A 27,399-nucleotide genomic window follows, 5' to 3' on the forward strand; every position below is an offset into this window, starting at 1 on the left:
TCCCCATATGCTGCATAGAGTGGCCCAAAGAAACAACAAAAGACAAAAACAAAAACCCTCCATATTTCAAAACAAAAAGCAATTTACTAGGAAGACTGGTACTGCTTTATATTTTTGTTAATCCCTTGCCATGGGTTTAAGAGAAGGCAGGGGGATTCTGCATTCAACTTGTTGCTATCTGTTGTTTGGTTGAAGTAGGTGAAGAAAATTTGGCCTCATGAGACATGTAGGGAGACTTTGTGAGGAGGCTCTTAGAGGGTCTTGGGGACCCCCTCCCCCAACAGGAGTCTTCCCACCAAGTTCTAATAATTGGTGCCCTGGGGCAGTGGTTCATGTCGAAATGCAGCTGGGGACTGTCACCAGAACTCTGCTTCTAAGTAATAGTTGAAGCAGCAAAGCAAATCTTGCAAGTGATTTACTTAAAAAGGGAGAGAAATTAGGGTTAATTCACTTAAATTCCTGTAATTATTTGTTGTTGTTTAGTTGCTAAGTCGTGTCTGACTCTTTTGGGACCCCGTGGACTGTAGGCCACCAGGCTCCTCCGTCCGTGGGATTTCCCAGGCAGCTGGAGTGGGTTGTCATTTCCTTCCCCATCCTGTAATCATGTCTTCCTCTTATTTACATTGTCACTTGCTTTCTTGACTGGGGAAGGTGGGACTTAATGGCCCTCATAGACTGGCTTTGCCTATTGTTGCAGCACGTTCTGCTGCCAGAGAGGGACCCTTACAAGCACGCAGTCAGTGCCCTCCGTTTATCAGTCCAGCTCTCGCGTGTTTATGGATTATTCCTTTGGTTTTCTTTTTAAGTTCACTGTGGGACACATTTTTAATGAGGGAGAAGGCAAGAATAGGTGAGAAAGTATGAGTACATGTTAAAAATCAGATTTATTTGGATTTTTTTTAGTACTGTATAATTACTCAATGTTTTCTAGACGAAATCTGGGGAAAACTTGTCTTTTTTTAAAAAGAAAAAGTTGAATACTTACACTGAAAGGTTAATGTCTTTGTTTTTCCTTTCAATATATGGGCCTTTTGAGACTTTAAAATGACTGATATCATTGTAAAAATGTTTTTGTAACTACCACAGTGAAAGAAGTCTGTTTGCTTTACTTTCCTGAAAAATCTTCTGGGGTGCTCTCAGAATCTGAAGTGTGTTGTGCATGGGTGTGTACGTGTTCTGTTTGTCTAGGTGGGGAATGACTGTTTGTTTGTTTGTTTGTTTGTTTTGGCATTTCCCTCAGATGGCCAGAGAGCTAGTTCTCAGCTAGTCTACATTCCATAAATTCGATTTCCCCTTGAGAGGTCATCTAATCCTTTCTCCTCGTTAATGATAAAGTCCTTTACTTTTGAAATCTCACAATTTGTCATCCCACTTAAATAACTGGTTACCTGAATATCATTGCCTTAGAACATTAAGTATTTGTATTTTTAAACCACTAAATTAAAAAAAAAAAGCTCCTTATCTATCTAAAAAATCACTTTCTGAATTAATATGGCTAGAATTCTAGAAAGGAAGTGGTTTTAGAAATCATTTTAGTTCAGTCAGCCCATTTGCCCATAGAGGAAACAAGTGACGTTGTTATTGTTGTCAGTATAATCTTTTTATAGCTCAGAATGTGAAAAGTAGGAAACATAGTGGAGACCAGTCAAGAGTATCTTTAACCCCGTTCCTTTCTGTAATAAATAATATTCAGGAAGCATACATCTGGGTGACTTGTTATGAACTTTTCACGTGCAATTGAGTCAGGGAAGATGATGAAATTGGATTATTAAAAATTCTGAAGGAAGGTGCATTGTATTAACATAAAGTTATACTCTTAAATTCTGTAGCGTTTGTTTTTATGTGACTATCTCAGAAGTCTTCACACTGTGCTCAAATCACAGTTTTGGAGTTGACAAGAGCTTTAGAAATGGTGTTGTGAAACTTCGGATTAATGCTCTCTGAGCACTGGTGTTAGTTGGCCAGTCCACACTGGAAGTCATCTAATCAGAGAGTGTCTCCCATTTTGGAGGGCAGTTTTCACTGTCAGAAAGTCCTCGGTCTTGGCGCTTCCCTGGTGGTTCAGTGGTGAAGAACCCACCTGCCAATGCAGGAGACATGGGTTCGACCCCTGAGTTAGGAAGATTCCCTGGAAAAGGAAATGGGCAATCCACTCCAGTATTCTTGCTTGGGAGATCCCATGGACAGAGGAGCCTGGCAAGCTATAGTCCAAATGGTCGAAAAAGAGTTGGACATGACTTAGCGACTAAGTTGGACACGACTTAGCTACTGGGGTTTCCCGGTAGCTCAGCTGGTAAAGAATCTGCCTGTAATGCAAGAACCCAGGTTCGATTCCTGGGTTGGGAAGATCCACTGGAGAAGGAATGGGCTACCCACTCCAGTATTCTTGGGCTTTCCTGGTGGCTCGGCTGGTAAAGAATCTGCCTGCAATGTGGGAGACCTGGGTTCAGTCCCTGGGTTGGGAAGATCCCCTAGAGAAGGGAACAATTACCCACTCCAGTATACTGCTGGCCTAGAGAATTCCTAGAGGATTTGCAGTAGCAAAGAGTCAGACACAACTGAGCGACTTTCACTTTCTTTCACTAGTGGCTAAACAACAACCTTGATCTCAGCTCTGCCTCTTCCTCTCCACAGAAGTGCTGGCTGTCTGTAAGTGCCATGGAATGGAGAAGAACATGGACTCTGTAGCCAGATTCCTGGGTTCACATCCCAGCTCTGCTGCTCGCTTTTTGGGTGCTCACCAGCAGCTTCCATAACCTCTCTGTGGCTCAGTTTTTCCCTCTGTGAAAGGCAATAATAGTGTCTACCTTACAGGGTTGTTAGCCTTAACACGTGTCTTGACTGTATCTGTTCATTGTCTGCTTCAGAGCCCCTCTAGCCTGTCTCTGCCCACAGTACCTTGGTGCCTCAGTAATCTTTTCACAGAGCCAAAAGAAATGCCCAACAATTTAACAGCATAGTAGAAGTTTGAAAAAAGTACAGAGAAATTGAAAACAAAATATAATAATACTTTTAATTCATCTTAAAATAATTCCAAGAACTTACTAATGGACTGGGTGCTCCTGTTGATCAGGGCACAGCTTCTCAAAGCTGGAGTGTGATCGGACACTGATGCCCTCTTCTCTGTTCCATATGAATTTTCCCAGGACACTTCTTTGGATCACAGCAACTGCTGAAAACTCAGCCTTGCAAAGCTATGACACCATCAAAAGGAATGCAGTGCAGTCTGCTGTTAAGCTATGAATTACCCCAAACTGGCAGCTGGTCTGGGCTTCCCTGGTGGCTCAGACGGTAAAAAAATCTGTTCACAATGCAGGAGACCTAGGTTTGATCCCTGGGTTGGGAAGATCCCATGGAGGAGGGCATGGCAACCCACTCCGGTATTCTTGCCTGGAGAATCCCGTGGACAGAGGAGCCTGGTGGACTGCAGTCCGTGGGATTGCAAAGAGTTGGACATGACCGAGCAACTAAGCACAGCAGAGCAGCAGCTTGTCTCTACCTGACTTAAAGTGTCACTCATTTCCCTCAAATTTAAAATATCCTGCATCTCCCTTGTAGTTTACAGGGACTCTCTGGTGCATACATTTAGGAAACATGGATCTACTTAGAAAGGCAGAATCAAATAAATGTTAAGATGCTTCGAGAATCCATTCCATTGCATTCAAAAAAGAATAGAAATTAATAAACTGTTTTTTAGATCAGTTTTAAGTTCACAGCAAAATTGAATGCAGAGTATAGAGAATTTCCATATGCCCCCACCCGACAACATGCACGCTTTCCCCCAGTATTGCTGTTCAGTTGAAGAACTTTGATACGTCCTTGCCAGGTCCAGAGTTTCAGGTCCGCACTTGTGTGCTCCATAGTTCTGACAAATGCATAGTGACAGGTCTCTGCCGTTGTACTATCATACAGAGTACTTTCATTGTCCCCAGTCTGTGTGCTCATCTGTTCATTCCTCCTGCCCCCGAACTCCTAGCAACCAGCCACTCATTCTACTTCTCTATAGTTTTTATACAATTAAAAATTTTTTCTAATTTTAAAAATTATTTATTTGGCTGTGCCAGGTCTTAGTTGCGGCTCGTGGGATTTATTAATAATTCCTTGTCCAGGGATTGAACCCAAGCCCCCTGCATTAGGAGCTCAGAGTCTTAGCCACTGGGCTGCCAAGGAAGTCGCTCAACATAATGTTTTAAAGTGTGTAGTTCAGTGATATTTAGTATTTTACAGTGGAGTTCAGACACCGCCTCTGGGTAGTTCCAAAACATTTCACTACCCAAAAGGAAACCGCATACCCTTTAAACAGTGGCTCCCTCCCCCTCTCCCCCAACTCCCTAGCAACCGCTTCTGTGCTTTCTGTGGATTTAATTATTTTGAATATTTCATGTAAGTGGAGTCATATAGTATGTGACCTTTTATGTATGACTTCTTTCACTTAATGTTTTTGACAATTGTTCCCATTGCAGCATATATCAGTACTTCATTCCTTTTTTTTTGGCCAAGTAGTATTCCACCATATGTATATAGCACATTTTATTTATCCATTCATCTGTTGATGGACATTTTGGGTTGTTTGCAGCTGTCAGCTGTCGTGAATAGTGCTGCTATGAATATTCACATATGGGTAATTGAGTGTGTATTTGAGTTTTAAATTCTTCAGGGTATATACCTAGGAGTGGAATTACTAGGTCATACAGTAATCCTGTGTTTAATTTATTGAGGAACTGCCAAACCAGTGGCTGAACCATTCTGCATCCCCACCCACAAAGGGAGTTACCATCCCTTCTTCTTTCCTTCCCTCCCCACACCAGCTTTTTATGTACCAGCTTGTTTCTGCCAGCCTGCCTGGTTACTTTCCCTTTGGGTGCTCCCTGGTGTAGACGCCACCTTTCAGATGGGGCAGAAGGTTTAACAGAGCTCCGCACAACAGGAGTGGAGTTCGAGTGGCATGTGGCCACTACCCCTTGTCTAAGCTTCTTGGCTTTCCCTTCATGCCAGTTTACTGACCCCAGGAACCTCCACATTGGTCCTGAAATGTAACCAGATGCTGTGCACTGATGCTGGTGTTCACATTCGTCTCCATTGTGTTTCTTCTTGCTGCTCATGATCTGCCTGTCCACACTGTGAGGTGATGTTGAATCCTGACTTCACGTTTCTGAGTATCCATTCTAGCTTCGTGTGATTCTCCACTTTGGTACGGAGGAAGAGGAGCACTAACTGAGAATGAGCCTTCGAAGGGTTACCAGAGTCTGGTCCAGGTTTCTGGGGTGCATTTCTTCAGTGACCTTTTGGGGTGGTGGGGTGGTCCACCCACTTTTATTTCTATCCAATTTCCACTTTGCCATCTTGTTCTCAGTCATGAGGAAATGAGGAACGTCTCGTTAAATACTTTTCAAGGTTTAATATATTATTTTTAGAGCTTCAAATGCCTCGTAGTTAAGTAAAATTTTTATCAAGGCGCTTCATAACTTGAAACTGATGTTACTTTTCCAGCTTTCTTGTGACTTTTCTAATAACTCTCAAAAGAGAAAATGTTTATTTAATACCTGTTCTTGTGAATAATGTCACCAGCTATTTGTGATTTTCTTTTCTTCTCTAAAGGCATAGAAACCAATCTAGAATTTTGCCCAGGGTCAGTGCAGACTTACCGAAATATAGCTAAAAATGTTCGTTTTCTTCCAGTTCTTGAACCAGATACCATATTCTTCACAGATTCCTTAAAGACTGGCCATAGTGTATGTTCACAACTTTTTATTTCCTCTGCAATTCTGTGTTTTCAACGCCCTGGGGTTTGAAACACCTAGAATAACTTATGGGAATCTATGTCCTCGTTTTGTTCCTTCATGTCTGCCCCAGTCTTGGACTTTATCTCATCATTATGTTGAGTCTGCTTTTCTTAACATAAATGTGCTTCTTGAGAGACTCATTGGCAAAATAAGATTGAGCTGTTTCATATTCTGTGTTGATCACAAAACCTTTAGGTTTATTTTATTTTTCTGGCCATGTTGCATGGTATGTGTGATCTTAGTTTTTTGACCAGGGATTGAACTTGTGCCCCCCGCAGTGGAAGCCTCGAGTCTTAACCATTGGACTGCCAGGGAAGTCCCTATATTTTAAATAATGTCAAACTTCTACGTAAAAACACTTATCCCCCCCAATCAGCTATCTCAGGTTTATTAGACAATTCCAGTCAAGTTACGACAGAACTTTGCGTAATAGCTGTTAAGAACATAACGTTGATAGTGAATGTCACAAAGTCTTGAACACTCTGTGGCCTTTTCTGAACTATATATGATAAAGTTTTCCATTGTATATGAAGGTCAGGAGACTAAAAAAGCACACAGAACTTGGAAACTACCACCGGACTATTATGTTATGATTTAGGACAGCACCCTGTCCTGTTTTAATTCAAGACCAGTGTGATGATGATAAAAAAGAAAGAAAAGGGCAAACCCAGCCTGTATTTCCTGATAACATTGCAGAATAGGAAATTTAAGGAATTCTTGGCAGGTGCTTTTTTGCATAACTAGATTCCTGATTGACTTGCATTGTAAGAGTAAACTGAGAAATGGATGTGTACATATCAGTGACTTGAAATGCTCTGAGAGTGGTTTGGCAGTAGATTTGTTCCCGTCATTCTATCTGTCTAATTCTGTAGGAAACTGCATGAAAATACATGTACTCTGAATAATTTCTATGCACATAAGATACGAACTGAGATGCGTTCAACGGCTCTGTTCCAAAAATATTTTCTTCAACCACCTGGCAGGGTGCCTGCGTTTCTTACCTTCATTTCTACTTTTATGTTAAATCATTGAAATAAATATGTCGCAAAATGCAGTTGTGGGTATCTGGTCATTATCCTTCATTTGCACCCAACTCAAATTAGTTTGTCAGACTAGTCCTAGAAGGGTTGTGAAAGGTGGAAAGTCAGAGCAGGTGAGTGTGGATTTGGTACAAATGGAGATAAAAATCTGGAAACACTCTGATGGGGTGGGGATGGGGTGAGGCGGATGAGTATGTTGGCAGCACTGCGTGTACAGAAAGGCGATGGGGTGACCTGAGAACCAATGCATGGCCTTGCCGTACGTCTCATTTCAGGGAATAGAGTCAAGCATGAAATGCTCTTGGTTAAAGAGGGCTCTTGTGCTGAAACAAAAGCAGGGGCTGTAGTTGGTACCAGTTACAAGTATCCTAGAAGAATGAAGCCGAAGACAGGTGTCTCACAAAATGGCTTTCTGGGGCTAGTGGTGATTGGGCTGGGGGGAGGGGGCAGGGGTTGGTGTGTAACAGAGAGCAAGAAAGCATCTAAGAGAGCACAAGTGAGAATTGCCCAGTTTCCCTTAAAGAGAACTCTGCCAGTGCCTCTTCATGAATTTCGCGTGATATGTCTGTTCATTGTTGGGGAGCACAGCAGAACTTCTGGGCGAATGTCTGGTTCCAACCTGCCTGGGTCCTGGTCAGCCCAGGAGACCAGGTCTAGAAGGTTCTGCCCCACACCCCAGTTACAGAGCACTGCTGTAGTATGTGAATTCAGTATAGTCTTTGCCCTCTGTGGTTTGGGCTCCCCTTTTCTGGTAGGAGGCTAATTTTAATAAGCTCCTCCAGTTTCCCACCTCTTCTTTGCCTCACAAGGCTGCATTCTGAGATATCTCAGTATTCATGCACAGGTAGCCACTACCAGAGAAAAGAGAGCTCAAGGAAAGCTCAGAGGGCCCCCTCAACCTAACCTGAATGCCCACCATGTTGGTCAGAGCTAGGCTTCCCTGGGGACGTCAGCCTGCAGACCACCCTTATGCATCACTGTGGGGTCTTGTGGGACTGGGGCCAGGTGCCTCCTCTGTTCCCAGGGAGGCTACAGCTGAGGAGAGGGCTCCCAGCACAGGGGCCAGGTGGTTGTGGAGTGTTCATGACCAGGTCCCTAGAGAAATCCTTTGAGCCTGGAGCACTTCTGCCTGTTCCTTCCCAGTGCAAACCCTGAGGGAGACCCCGCCCCTGCTTCCCGGAAGTTCAAAGACTGTCTGCCCTGTGCTCCTCGCCCATCACCTAGACCTTCTGGAGGAGTTGGGCAGGGCCTTTCGCTGTTGGAAGCCATGCTGCAGCTGGACATGAGGCTCCCACACTGGAGTGGCTGCTGCTTCACATTTGTGACATTCACAAGAGGTTCCCAGTTACCAGTGAGAGAGCATCCATGGAGCTCAGGACACTAACCATGGTACACAGGCATTACAGTTAGATTTGCCAATTATTACTTTGGAGAGTTAAATACAACTTACTGTGGAAATTTGAGTGTTAAAAAAATGAGATAATGGATAACTGAAGGGTAGGTAGCCTCTTTATTTAAAAAAATTTTAAGGTTTTTCGTCTGTTTTTTAAAAAAATACTTATTTTCTGCACTGGGTCTTAGTTGCAGCATATGGGATCGATAGTTGCAGCATGCAAACTGTTAGTGGCAGTCTGTGGGATCTAGTTCCCTGACCGGGGATCAAACCTGGGCCCCCTGCGTGGGAGTGTGGAGTCTTAGCCACTGGACCACCAGGAAAGTCCTTCAGTAGCCTCCTTAAATGTTAAAAAAAAAAATTTTATTAGAGGCTACTTTAAAATGTCCCCATTTTCCTGATAATAGTGAATGAAATATGCTAAATAACTCCCTGGGTGACTTTGGATCAGTAATTATACTATGCTGTGGATGGTACAAGTAGATTGTCACAGACTCACCTGTAGAGCAGACCTGGAACTTGTTTGAAGAAGGAAAGAAGGAAATCGTTATTCTATTGCTTGTGGATCCATCTGCCCACCCACCCACTCAGTTGCCTTTGCATCTTTCTGCTAACAGTGAAGTTAAGAATATTTACTTAAGTAACCTCTTGACTAGTATAACAAAGATGCCCTTCTATAAAATTAATTAGGGGGACAAGATGGAAGCAGTCCTCTTGAAAGTTATTTTTAAAGTTATTCTCAATAAATGTGTAAGGCTTTTATGTTTATCAGTTGGACTCCTCACCATTATTCAAAGCAGACTATCTTTTCAGCTTCAAATTAACTTCTTTGTTGCCTTCAGCCTTGCTGTGTCATTAACCTTTACAAACTTTAAAAATGCAGCAACAGTATCTTTCCTAATCTGTTATTTCTTCCCTGGCTCTCTCCCAGGGTCAATGGGGAAGTCTCCATGAACTGGTAGGATGTTGCTGTGGAAGACCATGAAATACAAGTACAATTTGAGAACCACATGCATATAAGAAACATAATTTTACAGTTCGATTTCCAGTTACATTGAGGTGCAAGGGGAAGATGCCAGGTTTCTGAGGGCCAGCTAATAGAGATTTCACTCTGTTTGGGAATAGTGATTCTTACCTGGACTCGTGTCAGCGGGCATTTGAGGCCCCTGAGACCTCTTGCCGTGTGTCGTGTGTTTTCACATTTGACAATCTCAGTGTGTGTGCTGGGTGCTTGGTTGCTCAGTTGTGTCCAACTCTTTGCAGCGCTATGACTGTAGCCCACCAGGCTCCTCTGCCCGTGGGTGCTCTCCAGGCAAGAACACTGGAGTGGATTGCCATGCCCTCCTCCAGGGGATCTTCCCAACCCAGGGATCAAACCCTGGTTTCCCACATTGCAGATGGATTCTTTACCATCTAAGCCACCAGGGAAGCCCTGAATAAATAGCAACAAATACAAAATAAAAGTCCTCAATACAACAGCAGCAAATCAAATCCAGTGATATACAAAAAGAATTTTACGCCATGACCAAATGGGATTTATTCTGTATGCACAAGGCTGTTTCATCATTAAAAAAATCAGTAACCATCATATTAGCAGGTTAAAGAAAATTCATAAAATCACATGGGCGTATCAGTTAATGCAGCAGTAGCATTTGACAGAATTCCACACCCATTCATGATAGAAACTCCAGCTAGCTAGGAATAGAGGGGAGCTGTCTCAACCTGATAAAGAACATCTACAAAAGGCCTACTTAATAAACATGCTCGATGATGAAACAAAAATTGGGATGTTGTGGAAACCATTAAAGCATTATTGTTTGAGGGTGATCAAAGTACAGTTCACAGTGACACATCACAGAGAGATGTACAGGTAAGTGTGGATCCTAACTGGATATTTGACATTAATTGCTGTGAATTTTTAGATGTTAGTGCCATTATGGTTAGTTTCCAAAAGAATCATTATCTTTTAGAGATATATGTTGAAGTATTGAAGGGTGGAATTAATATGATGTCTGGGATTCATTTCAGAATATTTGAAATCTGTGGTAGGAATGGGAATGTATAAATCAAACAAGATTGGCACTGTGTTGGTAATTGTAGTGGTTGAATCATGGGACCATGGGACTCATTCTTCTAATCTGTCTTTTATATCTTATATAAAAAGATTAAATCACCTGATGTAGAACTTGTTTGTTCTCACCCATTAGAATGGTTACTGTCAAAACCCAGAAAGTAAGAAGTGGCGGTGAGGATGTGGAGAAATTGGAACCCTGTGCACTGTTGGTGGGGATGTAAAATGGTGCAGCTGCTATGGAAAACAGTATGTCACTTCCTCAGAAAATTAAAAGTAGAGTTACTCTATGATTCACTTCACAGTATGTAGCCTAAAGAATGAAAGCAGGGTCTTGAGAAGGTATGTGTACATGTTCATGATGGCATTCTTCATAGTAGCTGAAAGATAGCAGCAACCCAAGCGTCCGCTGATGGAAGAATGGATAAACAGAGTAGTATACACATGGGCTTCCCAGGTGTCTCAGTAGTAAAGAATTGCCTGCCATTGGAAGAAACACAAGAGACACGGGTTCGATCCCTGAGTTGGGAAGATCCCCTGGAGGAAGAAATGGCAGGCCGCTCCAGTATTCTTGCCTGGAGAATCCCATGGACAGAGGAGCCTGGCTGGCTACAGTCTTACGGGGTTACAAAGAGTCAGACGTGACTTAGTGTCTGAGCACATAGGCAGTATATACATACAGTGGAGTACTATTCAGTCTTGGAAAGGGAGGGAGTTCTGACACATGCTGTAACAGTGAACCTTGAGGACACTATGTTAATGAAAGCAGATCAATCATAGAAGTACCGATGCCTGCTTTTCTCAGGTGCTTAGAGGTAACTGATAGGTAAACTGATAGTTGCTGGGGGCTGGCATGAAGGGATGGAGAATCTGTTCAGTGGGGACGGATTTTCAGTTTTGCAGGCTGAAAAGTGTCCTGGGTTTGAATGTGCTTAATGCCATTGAGTGGTACAGTTAAAACTGGTTGAGATGGTAAATGCATATTTTATTTATAGCAATTAAAAACCTTGTTTGAAATTTGAAGGGATAATTAGAAGGGCCCCTTGCTTAGCAAAGTTGGAGTAGTAGAAAGTGTGATTTTGTTCCCTAAGAATTCCTTTGCAGAATGTGCTTAAAATTAATATTTTAATCAACCATAACACAGGCTCTTCAGGGGCAGGAGGTGTTCTCTTCACCACTGTTTCCTTAGCACTTAGAAGATTACCTGTGGCTCAGTAAAGATGAATGGATGGCCATGGATGGGTGGACGATGTATGCATGTATGGGTGGATGAATGATGAGTGGATGGGCAGTGGAAATGGATGATGGATTGATGGTGGATGATGGATAGATGGACTGTGGATGGATGGAGTGTGGATGGATGTTGGACAGTGGATAGGTTGATGATGGATGGACTGTGGAGAGATGGACAGATGGATTGATGGATGGATGGACAATGGAAAGAAGGAAGAGAATCAGAGAGAGAAGCCCCTTTCCCTGTATCCTCCCCAGCTGTCATCCCTCCTTAACTCTCAGTCCAGGAGGGGAACAGCTGTCCATCTACCATGTGCTGTGGAAGCCGAGACACCAAACCACAGTCTTGGATCAGCCCCTTATTGTTTCTCATCTTGTCCCTGCTGCCAGCATCTTTAGCTGGTTTCCCCAGTTGCATTCTTGCCCCTTCCTGTCCCCTCATCCTGAGGCTGTTAGTCTTCCCTCACCATCTCTCTCCCTTGCTTCTGTCTCTGTTGCTTCCCTCTTGGCATTTTGAACTTGGGAGAAGGGCATCCATGCTCCTCCCCTTCAACTCTTGCTTACTGTCTGGTCTCACCTCGCGGCATGCATCCTGATCCTCGACACACGGAACTATGGGTGCCGCAGGCAGGTCGCCATCCTCTCTTATAGGATGGCACCACCTCACATGCAGGGCTGCATGCTCACAGTAGGTGAACTTGAAATGTGAATAGACACAAGCAGTGTTTCACTGTACCATTAAAACGATTGCTTGTTTGCTCAAGGATTTATTTTACACTGAAAGGTGATTTTAGTTTAGAAATGAACTTCACCATTGATGGTGTACACACAGTTTGTGAAGTTGACTATTTTTGAACCCTTTAAATGATTTTAACATGGAAAACCTTGGCTTTCCTTAAGGTGGTAGGTCTAAGTGGCTCTGTGGCAGCTGGGGAGGACATTTGCCCCCAGAGGAGTCTTGGCAGAGGCTAGAGACATTTTTGGTTGTCACAGCTGCAGAGATGCTGCCAGCATCTAGTGGATGGAGGCCAGGGATGCTGCTGAACATCCTGCAATGCACGGGATGAGCCACACCTGGAAATATCTTGTTCAGACTGACAGCTGTGCGGAGGTTGAAAACCCTCATCTAAACAATATCTAACACATACAGATTTTTCAGGCACTTTATTTAACATTAAATTTATTTGGGAATTGTGATGAAGAGGCCCTTAGACCTGCCTACACAGTTTGTCTAGTGATTCTTTGAACATGCTGAGTTTTAGAAAAAAGAAGTAATTTAAAAACGTATTTTACAAAGTCAGAGGAAGTCCATGTTGTATTAGCCAGAACTGTTACCAGGAATAACCTCAGCTGGAAAGGAGAGCTGTTGTTTATAAATTCCATGCACTGTTACTTTGGTTGATTAAAAGGTTTCCTCTTCTGATAAAAAGTCAGTTGTTTTTTCACTGTTGTTTCACACCTAACAGTTTCACTCTGTATAATATTCCTCTCTCTCCTTTTGCTGAGTAGAGGGGGATGAAATTACACCTGAGTCTGGGGCTGCAGGGATTCCCTTTCACTGCAGATCGTGTTCAGGGAGATGGTGACAGGAAGGTTGTCATGGGAACACCTCCTGAGCCTCCTAAGCCCTGGTCCTTTTGCACTCGCTGTTACTTCTAAAGTATACCCTTTGCTTACAATTAATTTATCAACAAGTATTTGTTGGATACCCATGTGTCAGGCATAGAGTGGACCGTTCACTTACCTCACTTGTAATCCTCAACACAAGATTGTGAAAGGTGATCTCGTTCCTTACTTAGAATGCAGAACCAGATACAGAATAGTTCCAACAATCTGCCCCTAGTTACAGAGTGAGTAAGAAACAGAACTCACTTACTAAGTTCTGTCTGATCCCACAGTCCCAGCTTCTTACTGTCTAAAGAGGGCTTCCCTGGTGGCTCAGTGGTAAAGAATCCACTTACAATGCAGGAGACCCAGGTTTGACCCCTGGGTTAGGAAGATTCCTGGAGAAGGAAATGGCAACCCACTCTACTGGTTGCCTGGGAAATCCCATGGTCAAAGGAGCCTGGCAGGCTCCTGGAGAAGGCAATGGCTACCCACTGCAGTATTCTTGCCTGGAGAATTCCATGGACAGAGGAGCCTGATGGGCTACAGTTCATGGGGTTGCAAAGATTTGGACACGACTGAGTGACTAACACTCTCCCCTTTGGCAGCCATGAGTTTGTTTTCTATGTCTGTGAGTCTGTTGCTGCTGCTGCTGCTGCTAAGTCGCTTCAGTCATGTCCAACTCTGTGCGACCCCACAGATGGCAGCCCACCAGGCTCCCCCATCTCTGGGATTCTCCAGGCAAGAACACTGGAGTGGGTTGCCATTTCCTTCTCCAATGCATGAAAGTGAAAAGTGAAAGTAAAGTCGCTCAGTGGTGTCCGACTCTTCGCGACCCCATGAACTGCAGCCTACCAGGCTTCTCTGTCCATGGGATTTTCCAGGCAAGAGTACTGGAGTGGGTTGCCATTGCCTTCTCCAGAGTCAGTTACTGTTTTATAAATAACGTTCATTTGTATAAATCTTTTAGATTCTACACATAAATGATGTCATATGATATTTGTCGTTGTCTGATTTACTTCACTTAATACAATAATCTCTAGGTTCATCCACGTTGCTGCAGATGGCATTATTTCTTGCTTTTTATGGCCGAGTAATATTCCATTGTGTATATGTAGCACACCTTTATCCTTTTACATAGCCATGGGCATTTCGGTTGCTTCCATGTCTTGGCTTTTGTAAACAGTGCTTCGGTTTTTTTTTTTTTTGGACATTGGAGTGCGTGTATCTTTTCAAATTATAGTTTTGTCAGATACCTGCTGAGGGAGTGGAGTTGCTGGATCATATAGCAACTTTGTTTTGAGTTCTTAAAGGTACCTTTATATGTATCTTTATTCTGATAAAATACTCTTACTCCCGAGAAACCTGTTGTCTTGTTAGGGCTATTCCTGGGGAAGAGGGTCTCCCCTGGTACTTCCAGTGGGAATACTCACTTCCTAGAGTTGACCTCAGGTATTCCCAGCTCTCTCACCAGACACAGGGTAGAATGGCACCTCCCTACCCCCGGGAGCTTTCATGGTGCTGTGTGGCTGGTTCTGGCCATGAGTTAGGAGCTGCTTGTGTCCCTTTTGGACGGAAAGTCCAGCTCCAGGGCCCTGTCCTTCCTCTTGCAGGGGGCATTGCCACGTTGGTGATGGTGGCTCCTCGGTCATCTTGGCTCCTGCTGACTGATGAAGTTCCTGGTATACCGCATAACCCCTTCACTGTAGCCACATCGTCTAGAATGTAGAATGGTGACATGTTTGTGTGCTCCCAAGCTTGTAACTTGATTTCCTGAGAGCCCAGCTCCTTTCAGTGTGTGCGTGCATAGTAGGTGTTCAAGGAAGATGTCTTAGAGTCCCAGTCAGTGATGATGGGAAGCCAACGGGACCTTTGATGTTAAGCTGCTTTGAAGAATCAGGGATGGTTTAATTTAAATAAGAGTTTATGACTGAGGCAATATATTTTGATTAGGGGGCTATGAATATTTCAGAATATTTAATATTTTCAATATTTTTGAGAAAAAATCAGGTGGATATTTTATACTCATATCATTTATGACACCTATCTATGCATATCATCTTTAACAACTCCAGGCAAGAATACTGGAGTGAGTTGCCATTTCCTTCTCCAGGAGATCTTCTACACTCGGGGAGTGAACTTGGGTCTTCTGCACTGCAGGCCAATTCTTTAACAACTGAACTGCGAGGGAAGCCCCCATCTTTAACAAACGGCCTGCTAACTCAGATTACATTCCCATTCCTTGATAAGAGCTGGATTTTTAAATCAAAGCCTGTCCTGTGCCCAGCCGCTTAATCGTGTCCAACTCTTTGTGACGCCATGGACTGTAGCCCACCAGGCTCCTCTGTCCATGGAATTTTCCAGGCAAGAATACTAGAGTGGGTTGCCATTTTCTACTCCAGGGGATCGTCCCAACCTGCAGGGATCAAGCCCGCCTCTCCTGTGTCTCCTGCCTTGGCAGGTGGATTCTTTACCACTGAGCCATGTTGCCACCTAGTGGCAGTGTTCATTAATTGCAGATTTTTTTTGATGAATTGAGGTTAAACATTGAATCTGCAAACAAAAACATGTAACATCATTTAGGATTTACGGGAGATGCCTACAGACTCTTAAAACTAAGTCACCTGTCATTATATGTTATGATGTCAGTATCTTCCCTATATGACCAAGCTAGGTGTTCTGGAGTGAGGAGGGTCACACCTCAAACAGTGATTTCTGAAAAACAATAGATTTCTCTTTGTAACCAAAGAAGTGCTGGGTTGATGTCAAGGCCACTGCACGAAGGCTTTGAAACCACCTTGCCTGGGTCTGTGACTTGTGTGACCTGGATAAGGGGCCATTCTTTTTAGTCCAGAGAGTTGGGATATATTAAGTATGGAAAACCTGAACGAATTTTTGGCCAACCCAATGCTAGAGAGACATAAGTTTTATATTTCAGGTTAACCCTGGAGTCGACTGCTGTATTCTTTCATTTTAATTTTTCAATTAGTGGCAGTTTCTAATGATTAAAATCTACCACAACCATAAAAACTTGCCATGTCCTAAAATGATAGGTATCTACCCCAGGAACACCCTACACTTAGAGGTTTAATCAGGTTTCCCAGGTGGCTTAGTGGTAAAGAACTTGCCTGCAGTGCAGGAGCCACAGGAGATGCAGGTTCAGTCCCTGGGTTGGGAAGATCCCTTGGAGGAGGGTATGGCAGCCCAACCCAGTATTCTTGCCTGGAGAATCCCATGGACAGAGTAGCCTGGTGGGCTACAGTCCATGGGGTTGCCAAGTGTGGGACACGACTGAAGCAGCTGAGCACACATGCAGAGGTTTGGTTGCTAGCCTTGCTATTCTGTGGTTTTGGTTAATGCTGGGCCATTCAAACTTTAGTTGGCTTTTTAAAATGATCTAGAATGCAATGAAATGACTTGGGTAAAGACTATAAATACGGTGACCCGCTCCTGGACTTATGGCCAGTAGTCTAATGTCTTTATTTGTGATCTTTTTTTGGATGATGACAGAAACATCAATCACTTGTTTCCATCAATATTTTATAATGCACTTGAATGTGATGAAATATTAAAAATATCACTTATTAAATATTTAAAAGCTCAGTCAGTGGAACTGGCCAAATCTCTTCATTCTACTGCCAGCTTAAGTAGCAATTTAGAAATTTGAGCTATAAAATTAGAATAGTGGGGAAAAATAAAAGAGCTGGGACTATAGCTGTTCAATCATTATTCCCCTTGAACCATTAGCCATTTTCAGTTGCAGGCCTTTCCACTTAGGGTAGCCAGAAATTCATCACAGATTTTCTGCAGTTTGCTTGGCTTGGTACTTTTTACTTTCTTACCAAGTAAACCCACTTAGTTTAAGTCTCAGGAGTTTTATTGACTCACATATTGAAATAAGAGTTCTTCAATTTTATTTACTGTGCTTGTAACTTTATTAATAAAATCTTAAATGTGAAAACAAATAGGAATTGAATATTGCTTTCAGTAGTACATTATCAATAGTGAATTGAACTAATAGCCTCTGAGTTTTTTTTCCTTTTAGTATTTATTTATTTGGTTGAGCTGGGTCTTAGTTGCAGCATGTGAGATCTAGTTCCCTGACCAGGGATCAAACCCAGGCCCCCTGCACTGGGAGCGTGGAGTCTTAGCCACTGGATCACCAGGGAAGTTCCTAGCCTTCTGTGTTTTCAAATGAGAGATTAGTGACAAACAGCGGAGGTTTTTGGAGTGCTTTCTTTAAAATGGCCTGTTTATCTGTCTTAGATCTGTAACTCCAGCCAGTGTTCCAGCCTATCTTGTAGGATGGTTTAACAAGATCTGGAGAGGATGAGGAGTTTCAGCAGTAAGGGGAAGCAATCAACCTGGTTGCAAAGTGAGGCTGTTTTCTGTGCTCTCTGGAACCCTCTCTCAAAGTCTGCAGCTAACTGTGGGACCCGTGTAGAGCACCAGGCCACTTAACTCACCACTGTCCTGGGTCCTGGGGGTTACTTCTTGTTTTTTCCTTCAACTTTTATTTTATATCGCAGTAGAGCTGATTAACAATGTTGTGATAGTTTCAGGTGAACAACCAAGCCTCTCAGCCATACATATGCATGTATCCAATCCCCTCCTAAACTCCCTTCCCATCCAGGCTGCCACATACTGTTGAGCAGAGTTCCCTGTGCTGTACAGTAGGTCCTTGTTGGTTATCCATTTCGAATATAATAGCGCATACATGTCTGTCCCAAACTCCCTAACTCTCTCTTTCTCCCAGCCTTCCCCTGGGGGGCACTTCTGGAGGAGAAGGGGAGGCTGTGCTGCAGCCAGCCGAGCGCTCTTCTTTCCTGGGTCTCTGGTTCCAGGGGCAGCTGTCGTGAGAGGAGGGGCGTTTTCCAGAGGCACTATGGTTCTGGTCTGTGTGGTCTAGGTTCCCTTTCATATTATTAACAGTTCCCTTCGTAATCTAACGAGAACGTACCTGTCCAGGCAGATCCCTCAATATTTTGATGTCTCCAACATTCTTATCTCCTTTTCCTGGAACATCCAACTGCCAGAAACAGACAATAAACATCTTCCCAATATCTAAAACACCAATACATTTTTTTTCAATTCTCCACACCAAAACTTTCTTCTCTATGAGAAAATTTATGAACCAGGGCACTGAGCGTATTTGTACCATCCATGGGTATATTCTCACTCACTTACTAGATAGTTCCTGAGGAATGAGATCCTAAGTCCTGGGAATAAGTAGAGAAAAAGGGTCACACCCTCCCGGAATCCCTGGTTTTGTGTGTGTATGTTTACAGGAGAATTAACAACAACTCAGCCCCTTATGGCATTCCCCCAAGTGCCTGACCCCGTCCTGAGCATTTTACATGGGACGGGTTAGATCACGTGGGAATCTCAGAGGTGGATGCTGTTGCTGTCCCCATTTTAAAGATGGGGAAACTGAGGCCCAGGGAAGCCAAGTAGCCTGCCCCAGGTCCTAGGCTGACTGCTTGTGGTCAGGAGGAGTAGCAGAGGAAAGAAAGAGGAAGTGGGGGTGGGGGGCAGAGCAGCGGGCTCTGTCTTAATTGGAGAGGGGAATCTCTTTTTTTTTTTTGGCTGCACTGAGTCTTAGTTTTGGCACTCCAGGTCTCTGGTCGTTGTTATGGGGACTCTTTATTTCCAGCACTCAGAGTCTTTGGCGCTGGAGGAGGAAATGCTTCAACAGAGGCCAGAGGCAAGAGACCTTGTCAGGGCATCCGAGAGGTCAAAGCTGTTTTAATTATATTAAGACATCACTTGCTTTTGCCTCATTTTATCATGAATGCACATTGAAGTTTCCTAGAGGCTGCGTGACACATCGTAATGCAGCCAGTCGGCTGCAGGAGTGGAGGTGAGAACCCAGCTGTCTTCTGCTAAGCCGGGCCATGAAAGGATTTGCAGAATGTAAAGCATTGCCAGTCTTCCTAGTAAACTCTGTTTTAAAATATATATCTATTTTCATTAATATATTATTTCAATTCACAGTGGCTTTGTTTTTGAAAATGAATTAATAAATATCAGTACTAACGCTTTTCTTTGGTTTTAATTTTCAGCACTGATTATTATTATTGTTACTGATAGATAGACGAGCCCTCCTAAGGCAGAGTTGTTCGGGTCCTCAGGACCTTTGGTGTAGATGGGTTCTGAGAGTGCAGGCTCTGAGCCACCCCCATGATCACAGCAGTACGCCAGCTGCTGTGGGACGAGTCAGTGCAAGAGATGGGGAGGAGGCCATTACTGGGCTTTTGTAATAGCTCTCAGTGGACAGCTTCCCTCCTAGCTCAGTCAGTAAAGAATCTGCCTGCAATACAGAAGACATGGGTTCGATTCCTGGATCAGGACGATACTCTGGAGAAGGAAATGGCAACCCACTCCAGTATTCTTGCCTGGAGAATCCCATGGACAGAGGAACCTTGCGGGCTACAGTCCATGGGGTCACAAGAGTCGGACATGACTGTTTCACTTCACTATTCAGTGGACAGCACAGGGGATAAGAAAGGGCTACATCTGGGTTTATTTTGTGGGTGTGGAATTTTTTTTAATGTGGTAAAATACCCATAACATAAAATTTCCCGTCCTCACCATTTTTAAGTGTTGGAGTCAGTGGTATTGGGTTCATTCATTCACACTGTTGTGCAGTCAACCGCTGGAACTCTTTTCGTTGCAAAACCAAAACCCTCTATACCCTTTAGCCAACTCCCTGTGGGTCTGGGTTTGCTTTGAAAGTGAAAGCAGGAAACTTGCTGTTGGTTTGGGTGCAGCCTGTATAAAATGTCAGGTGGAGGCGTCATTAAGGAGAGAGCGGGTCGCTCATCTTCCCCCTCGCAGACACAGGCCTGCTCCTTTGGAATTTCACATGTGAGCACTCTGCTTCTTCAGTAGGTCATGTGGGAGTTAGTGCAAGTGGGGCTCAGGTGCTTCTGATCCTCACCGTCTCCCCTCGTCCCATCATGGTTGAAACAAAAAAAGTAGGACCACATCACGGTCACAACAGCATGAAAAACAGTTAAACAGTCAAATTTAGTTTCAGTCACTTCTGGTTGACTGCCCAAAGAGAATCTGGGTAGTTCATTCAAGAAATAGGCCCCAACTATGTGGAAATAAAGTTTAATAACCAGTGAATCTTAAAGGAAATCAACCCTGAATATTCATTGGAAGGACTGATGCTAAAGCTGAAGCTCCAGTACTTTGGCCCACTTGATGTGAAGAGCCAACTCATTAGAAAAGACCCTGATGCTGGGAAAGATTGAAGGCAGGAGGAGAAGGGGATGACAGAGGATGAGATGGTTGGATGGTATCACTGACTCAGTTCAGTTCAGTCGCTCAGTCGTGTCCGATTCTTTGCAACCTCATGTACTGCAGCACTCTTCAGTATCCATCACCACCTCCCAGAGCTTGCTCAAACTCATGTACGTTGAGTCAGTGATGCTATCCAACCATCTCATTCTCTGTTGTCCCCTTCTCTTCCCGCCTTCAATCTTTCCCAGCATCAGGGCCTTTTCCAGTGAGCAGCTCTTCGCATGAGGTGGCCAAAGTTTCAGCTTCAGCATCAGTCCTTCCAATGAATATTCAGAACTAATTTCTTTTAGGATTGATTGGTTTGATATCCTTGCAGTCCAAGGGACTCTCAAGAGTCTTCTCCAACACCATGGTTCAAAAGCATAAATTCTTCAACGCTTAGCTTTCTTTGTAGTCCCAGCTCTCACATCCATACGCAACTACTGGAAAAACCATAGCTTTGACTAGACGGACCTTTGTTGGCAAAGTAGTTAATGTCTCTGCTGTCTAGGTTGGTCATAGCTTTTCTTCCAGGAACAAGCATCTTTTAATTTCGTGGCTGCAGTCACCATCTGCAGTGATTTTGGAGCCCCCTCCCAAATAAAGTGAAACATCTCACTGTTTCCATTGTTTCCCCATCACTGACTCAATGGACATGAATGTGATGTAGTGAAGAACAGGGAAGCCTTGTGGGCTGCAGTCCACGGGGTGGCAGAGTCAGACATGACTTAGTGGCTGAACAACAACAACATTCCTTTTAATCAGATCAGCTTCATGAGTCATTCCATGGTTAATCTATATCCTGAGGTTATAATGTGAATACTCAGAAGGTGAAAATAGGAAAATGGAAAGGTTCTAACTGTGAGAGGAGCTCAAAATAGGCTGGTGGAGAGAGGAACCCAGGGAGGGGCTTGGTGGCCTCAACCAGAGGAAAGTCTCAGCACAGACTCTCTGGGGGCCACAGCTGGGGAAAAACGAAATGGACAGAAACCACAAATTCATTTTCGCAGATCAGCGGGCTGTCAGAGCAGATGTTCTTAACCTAAACACGAAAGGAGCAGTGCTAGTACCCAACTGAGAAGGAAAAACAATCACTTCTCCTGTTGTCCACCACAGCCCTGTGGGTTGTTGGGGATGGGGGTCCAGGCTTCACTAAAGAGGAAATTGAGGACTTCCCTGGTGGTGCGCTGGATGAGAATCCACCTACCAATGCAGGGGACATGGGTTTGATCCTTGGTCTAGGGAGATTCCACATGCCTCAGAGCAACTAGACTCGTGCGCCGCAACTCCTGAGCCGCTGTGCTGCAAGTACTGAGGCCCTTGTGCCTGGAGCCTGTTCTCTGCAGCAAGAGAAGCCACTGCAGTGAGCCCGAGTGCCACAACCAGAGAGAGTCCGCATGGAGCAGTGAGGACCCAGGGCAGCCAAAAGCAGACATTCCAAAAAGGGGATTGAGATCAGGAGATCAGGTTCGTGTTCCAGGTCACACAGCACATTACAGAGGGCCGCTGGGCTCTGGGTCCAGGCTGTCCTGATCCCAGAGCAGATTATTATTATTTTTTAAAACAGGTTTTTCTTGATCACTGTTTTCAGTCAGATTTTTCAGGAATTTTGCGTATCATTTTCTTTTAATTCATTATATTTGTAATTTTATATTCATAAATCTTGTTTCACCCATTTGTTTTACATTTCTTTTTGTAATGCTAATTTTAAGTAATACTGTTATTATCATAAAGAAATAACATTTTAAAAATTGAAGTATAGTTGATTTACAATATTATGTTTCAGGTGTAAGATAGAGTGATTCAGTGTATTTATAGGTTACATTTGTTTAAAGTTATTTTCAAATAATGGCTGTATTTCTCTGCTATACAGTCTACCTTTGTTGCTTCTGTATTTCATATGTAGCGGTTTGTATCTCTTTAAAAAATAGTTGTTTTTTTGGAGGTATAGTTGATTTATAATGTGTTTCTGGTATACAGCAAAGTGATTCTGTCTTTAAAAATATATGTATATATTTAAGTATATACTCTTAAATGTAGGCTTCCCTGGTGGCTCAGATGGTAAAGAATCTGCTTGATTTAGCACGCACGCAGTTTGGGAGACCCGAGTTTAATCCCTAGGTCAGGAAGATCCCCTGAAGGAGGGAATGGCTACCTATCCCAGGATTCTTGTCTGAAGAATTCCATGGACAGAGGATCCTGGTGGGCTACAGTCTGAGGTGTCTTGTATATATATTCTCTCTCTCTCTCATATACACATATACATTATCTTTATTCTTTATCTTTATATCTTTATCATATCTGTATATTCTTTTTCATATTCTTTCCCATCACTGACTCAGTGGACAGGAACTTGAGCAAATTCCAGGAGATAGTGAAGGACAGGGAAGCTTGGTGGGCTATAGTTCATGGGGGTGCATGACTTAGCAACTGAACAGCAAACCCATGATTTGTTACAAGATTTTGAGTACAGTTCCCTGTGCTATACAGTGGGGCCTTGTTGTTTAGTTTGTATCTTTTAATCCAAGAAATAACATTTTTATTTGTAACTCTTCTAGGATCGGCTGGAAACAGAGGTGGTATGAGTTAGTCTGTGAAACTGTCCATATAACCATCAATCTTTTTTCTTTCTTTCAGTTTCTAGAGCAGTTCATTTCTTATTTTTGGTTGCTTTGGGGGTTGGCCTCAGATAATTTCTGCATTTCTTTAGGAGTTCATCCCACTGGGGTCTTGTTACCAGACTTGGCCACAAAAAATAGCAGTGTGGCCTTTCAGACTCATGAGGGTTTTATTGTTAATGATACGGATGTATGTTTTCAAAAGCGGTGGTGTTGAAAATAACGATCCTAACCTGGCCTATGTCCTTTCTCCTTCTTCTGTTTCTAAACACAGTCAACAAGCACAAGCCGTGGCTGGAGCCCACATATCATGGCTTAGTTACGGAGAGCGACAGCACCGTGCTCCTCGACCCCCCTCTCATCGCCCTGGACAAAGACGCTCCTTTGCGCTTCGCAGGTACCAGCCTGTCTTTGTTCACTCCCTGTCGTGAGTCTGGGAAGCATTTCATGTGTCCCATTTGGGTTGTTTCTGAGCCTTTCTGAGAATGTCTTGATAGCTAAGGGTTGTGTGTAGCCCCCACGTACCACAGGGGTACCTGACTGCCCTTGCAAAGCCTGTACTTGTTGAAAGGCAGAACATTTAATTGCATCGCTGTGTTCCTTGTCTTGATGTAACCAGTGAGAGAGCATCCAGATCAGTGCATCTCAAGATTTTGTGTCTGTGCAGAGCACGGGATCGTGCTTAAAATGCAGGCTTGGATACAGTGGTTCTGGGGGCACCTGCGACCTTGCCTTTCTAACCTATTTCCTGGTGCTCCTGGTCTCTGAGCAGCAAGGATCTGGAACAGTGGTCTCTAAGCCTTTTGCACCAGGGACCAGGTTCCATGGAAGACAATTTTTCCATGGGCTGTGGCAGGAGGTAAGGGATGGTTTGGGGATGATTCAAGTGCATTATATTTATAGAACACTTTATTATTACATCAGCTCCACCTCAGATCATCAGGCTTCAGATTCCAGAAGCTGGGGGCCCCTGATATACGTGATTACAGGTCATGATTTTCCTTGCACTACCTAGGTTTCAGTTACCTGAAGAGACTTAGTTGAGAATATTGAGCAGTCTTTTATAAGTGATTTCATTTGGCTTAGATGTTACTTTCAGTAAATCTTCAGCATGAGTTACTTTATAAGATTGTAAGCTCAGTGTTCACTGGGACAGGTCGAGGGTTGCTCTGAAGATCTGCTGTCTCGATGGCTTCCAACAGCACTTTGCAAATCAGAACTGTTCTTGCTTTACGTCAAGGCCGTGGTCACGTCCTTAATAGGCGGAGGAACAGGCTGCTTCTCCCTTTCTTTGCCTCAGAGTCAAAAGAGACGTTGTGAAGTTAATTTTTAAAGAGTGGTTTTTGCCTGATGTTTTTCCAGAACAAAATCTGTTTGTTCTGTTTGCCTCAAAACAAATGAGAAAAATTCAATTGGCTCATACAGATCATTCCATACATTGAATTTACTATGGTAAATGGGAGACATGAATGCAAGGGTGTCTCGGAAGAGCTACTTAAAAACTGAATTTCTCTTCTTTCTGTTCAAGTGCCACATCCCATTTCCAGTGGAGTAACCTGAGAAGCAGCTTGTGCTATTGAGTCAGTGGTAGGGACAGACCTTCTTGATTAGTTTTACTTGTTTATTGGTTTTTAGAGAGAAATCCAATTAGATGCATGGTAGAGGAAGTGCCCTGTGCTAGGAAGACACACACAGTCTCTGTCTGGTAGCCAAGGTGATTATTTTTTTTTTTGGTTGTTCTCCCCTCCCCTGATTTAAAATCATTTTTAGCATTGCCTGTGGTTTCCTCTGGGCATCACTAAATTTTTGAGTATTTGCATAGATATATTTACACACACTTTGCATGCAACACCTTTGTTTATTATATACAGTTCCTCCTTGTGGGTGTGACGTTTCGGGGCCTTGTCATTAACCTTACTAGGGTCATCTAGCTTATGTTCCTGAGGGTACTTGCATGTCTCTGACATCTGATTGATTTTGAGAAGCAATTGCAGTCAGGAGTTCTGGCATCTACTCCCCCAGGCCTCTCTTTACAAATTCTCAGCTGTACCCAGTCCTGTTTTTGGTGGAGCTCTGTCCCGTTATATCACTCATGATGCATAACCCTTATAAAGCATTCAGTGTCCTGGGCACTGTTGTAAGTACTGTACAAATATGCATTTGTGTTTAATCCTCAACAGCCTTTTTAGGTAAGTATACTTCTTGTCACCCCTCTTTAAAGAGAGGAAGCTGAAGCACAGAGCTGCTAACTTACCAGCTCTGGGTCACACGGCTTAGATGTGTGAGAGGCCAGATTCCAAGTCGGGCATGGTGGCTCCTAACTGTGATGCTGTGTTAGGCAGCACAGAGAGTGACAGAGGACGGGAAGTAGGAAGTGAATGTACATTGAGTACTAACTTTGAAGTCATTTTATATGTCACTTTTTTCTTGTTGAATTTAATTTTATTGTGTCATTTATTAAAACTCAATGTATTAAGCAACACCTAGAAAACCTACAAAAATAAGTGTTTTGTGGTGTGTGTAGGAATAATACAGAAAATATTGCTCTTAGTTTTGGTGAAGAAAATCAATTTTGTATAGTTTGAAAATGAAAGTCCCTCAGTTGCGTCCGACTCTTTGTGACCCCATAGACTATACAGTCCATGGAATTCTCCAGGCCAGAATACTGGAGTGGGTAGCCTTTCCTTTCTCCAGGGGATATAGTTTATTTCAACCTAAGTAAAATGTGAATTTTGTTTTAAGTTCAGATACATTATTTTTGGTGGGCACAGTATAGATCCTTATGGTAAATTCTCTTTTCAAAAATATTTATTACCCTCACAATTGAAGATAGGTTCATTTTTATAATTTTTTTATTTTGATATATGGATTTACTACTGGGGGAATAAAAACACCATTTTAATTGTGAAATTATTAAATGTAAGATTTATCTAACTTTTTAGGTATTGCATGCTGTGTGGCCCCTGATATAAGTTGTTAGTGTTTGTGTAATTGTTTCTGGCTAAAATATAAATGAGTATTGCAAAAAAAAAAAAATCCTTGACATATAATCTTAAATGAAATAGTACTTATGAAGTTTTATGTTTTTAGAGATTCTCAGGTGTTTTTTACTGATGTGCCAAAGTTATATATTGGGATTTTAAAAAACTATATGGAGAAGCAGTGTAGAGCCAAGTATAGTGGTACCTTGATTACATTTGCCATAGTGGACAGAAAAAATAAATATTTTCCTTCTGGAGATTTTCAGAGGGGAGCACAGTTGGTCTTATAGTCTTTTTTTAAAAAATACAGTTCATGTACCGTAATGTATACAGTTCACTGGTTTTTAGTGTATTCATAAGATTGTTCTACCGTCAGCCACTGTCTAATTCTACAACATTTCATCACCCCAACAAGAAACACTTGCCTCTGTTAGCAGCCACTCCCCTTGGCAGCCACTAGTCTACTACGTGTCTTTGGATTTGCCTGTATTCTGGATATTTCACACAAGAACACGTGGCTTTTTGTGACTAGCATCTTTCACTTAGCATGATGACCTGGAGGTTCACCCACGTTGTGGCATGTCCCTCATTCCTTCTTATTGCCAAATAATATTTTAGTGTATGGATGGACCACATTTTGTTTATTCATCCATCGGTAATGGGCATCAGAATCATTTGCACTTTGTGGCCACTGTGAGTAGTGATACTGTGAACATCCGTGTACAAGTCTCTGTGTGGATGTTCAGTGCTCTCAATTATACACCTAGAGGTGGAACTGGTGCTCATCTACTCTTCCTGAAGCATAGTCTTCTTCCTACTGAAGTTAGTAGCTGCACAATCCAGGGAAGAGACCTCCTCTCTCCCTCTCTCTTCTGTTACCAAGGTACCGATCCAACTCCCATCCAGCTGCTATGCAGAGCACTGCCCCCACCGGGCTGTAGCAGACAGGTACATAAGGAACACAAATCCTGCAGCCTAGTGCTTGAATCCTGGCTGGAGGCTCATTGGCCGTGTGGCTCTGGGCAAATTACTTAACATCTCTGAGCCTCATTCTCATCATTTGTAACATGAAGATAATATCATATACCTTACAGGCTTTGGAGAATATTAGCCTATTTATTTATAAATATGAAGAGCTTAAAACAATGCCTGGTATGTAGTAGGTGCTATTTTCAGTGTTCACTGCTGCTGTTAAGAATCTTAAAAAAATTTTTTTTTCACATAACATTACATGAGAACTGTTTTCCATCTTCCTCTAGTAGTCTTAGTAGTAGTCCATTTTCTCACTGAGTTTCTTAAATGCTTTTTGGGTAAAGTGGAGGACAGGTCTGAGCCTTATTTTGATCTTAGGTTGCAGTTGGTGGTGACGTTGAGTTTACTTTAGCATC

At 43.0% G+C, this 27,399-nt stretch overlaps 1 protein-coding gene across 4 annotated transcripts in view; it reads left to right on the forward strand.

The window, feature by feature from the left end:
• Positions 1-27,399, forward strand: part of CLSTN1 (calsyntenin 1) — a 76,774-nt gene that overhangs the window by 11,775 nt on the left and 37,600 nt on the right. For all 4 annotated transcript variants that reach the window (XM_069545764.1, XM_069545761.1, XM_069545763.1 and 1 more), the window contains exon 2: positions 23,305-23,427. In XM_069545764.1, the coding sequence (XP_069401865.1) occupies positions 23,305-23,427 (123 nt within the window). The remainder of the gene's footprint in view (positions 1-23,304; positions 23,428-27,399) is intronic.

Source organism: Ovis canadensis, chromosome 12, assembly GCF_042477335.2.
Source record: "Ovis canadensis isolate MfBH-ARS-UI-01 breed Bighorn chromosome 12, ARS-UI_OviCan_v2, whole genome shotgun sequence".
NCBI classification, from domain to species: domain Eukaryota; kingdom Metazoa; phylum Chordata; class Mammalia; order Artiodactyla; family Bovidae; genus Ovis; species Ovis canadensis.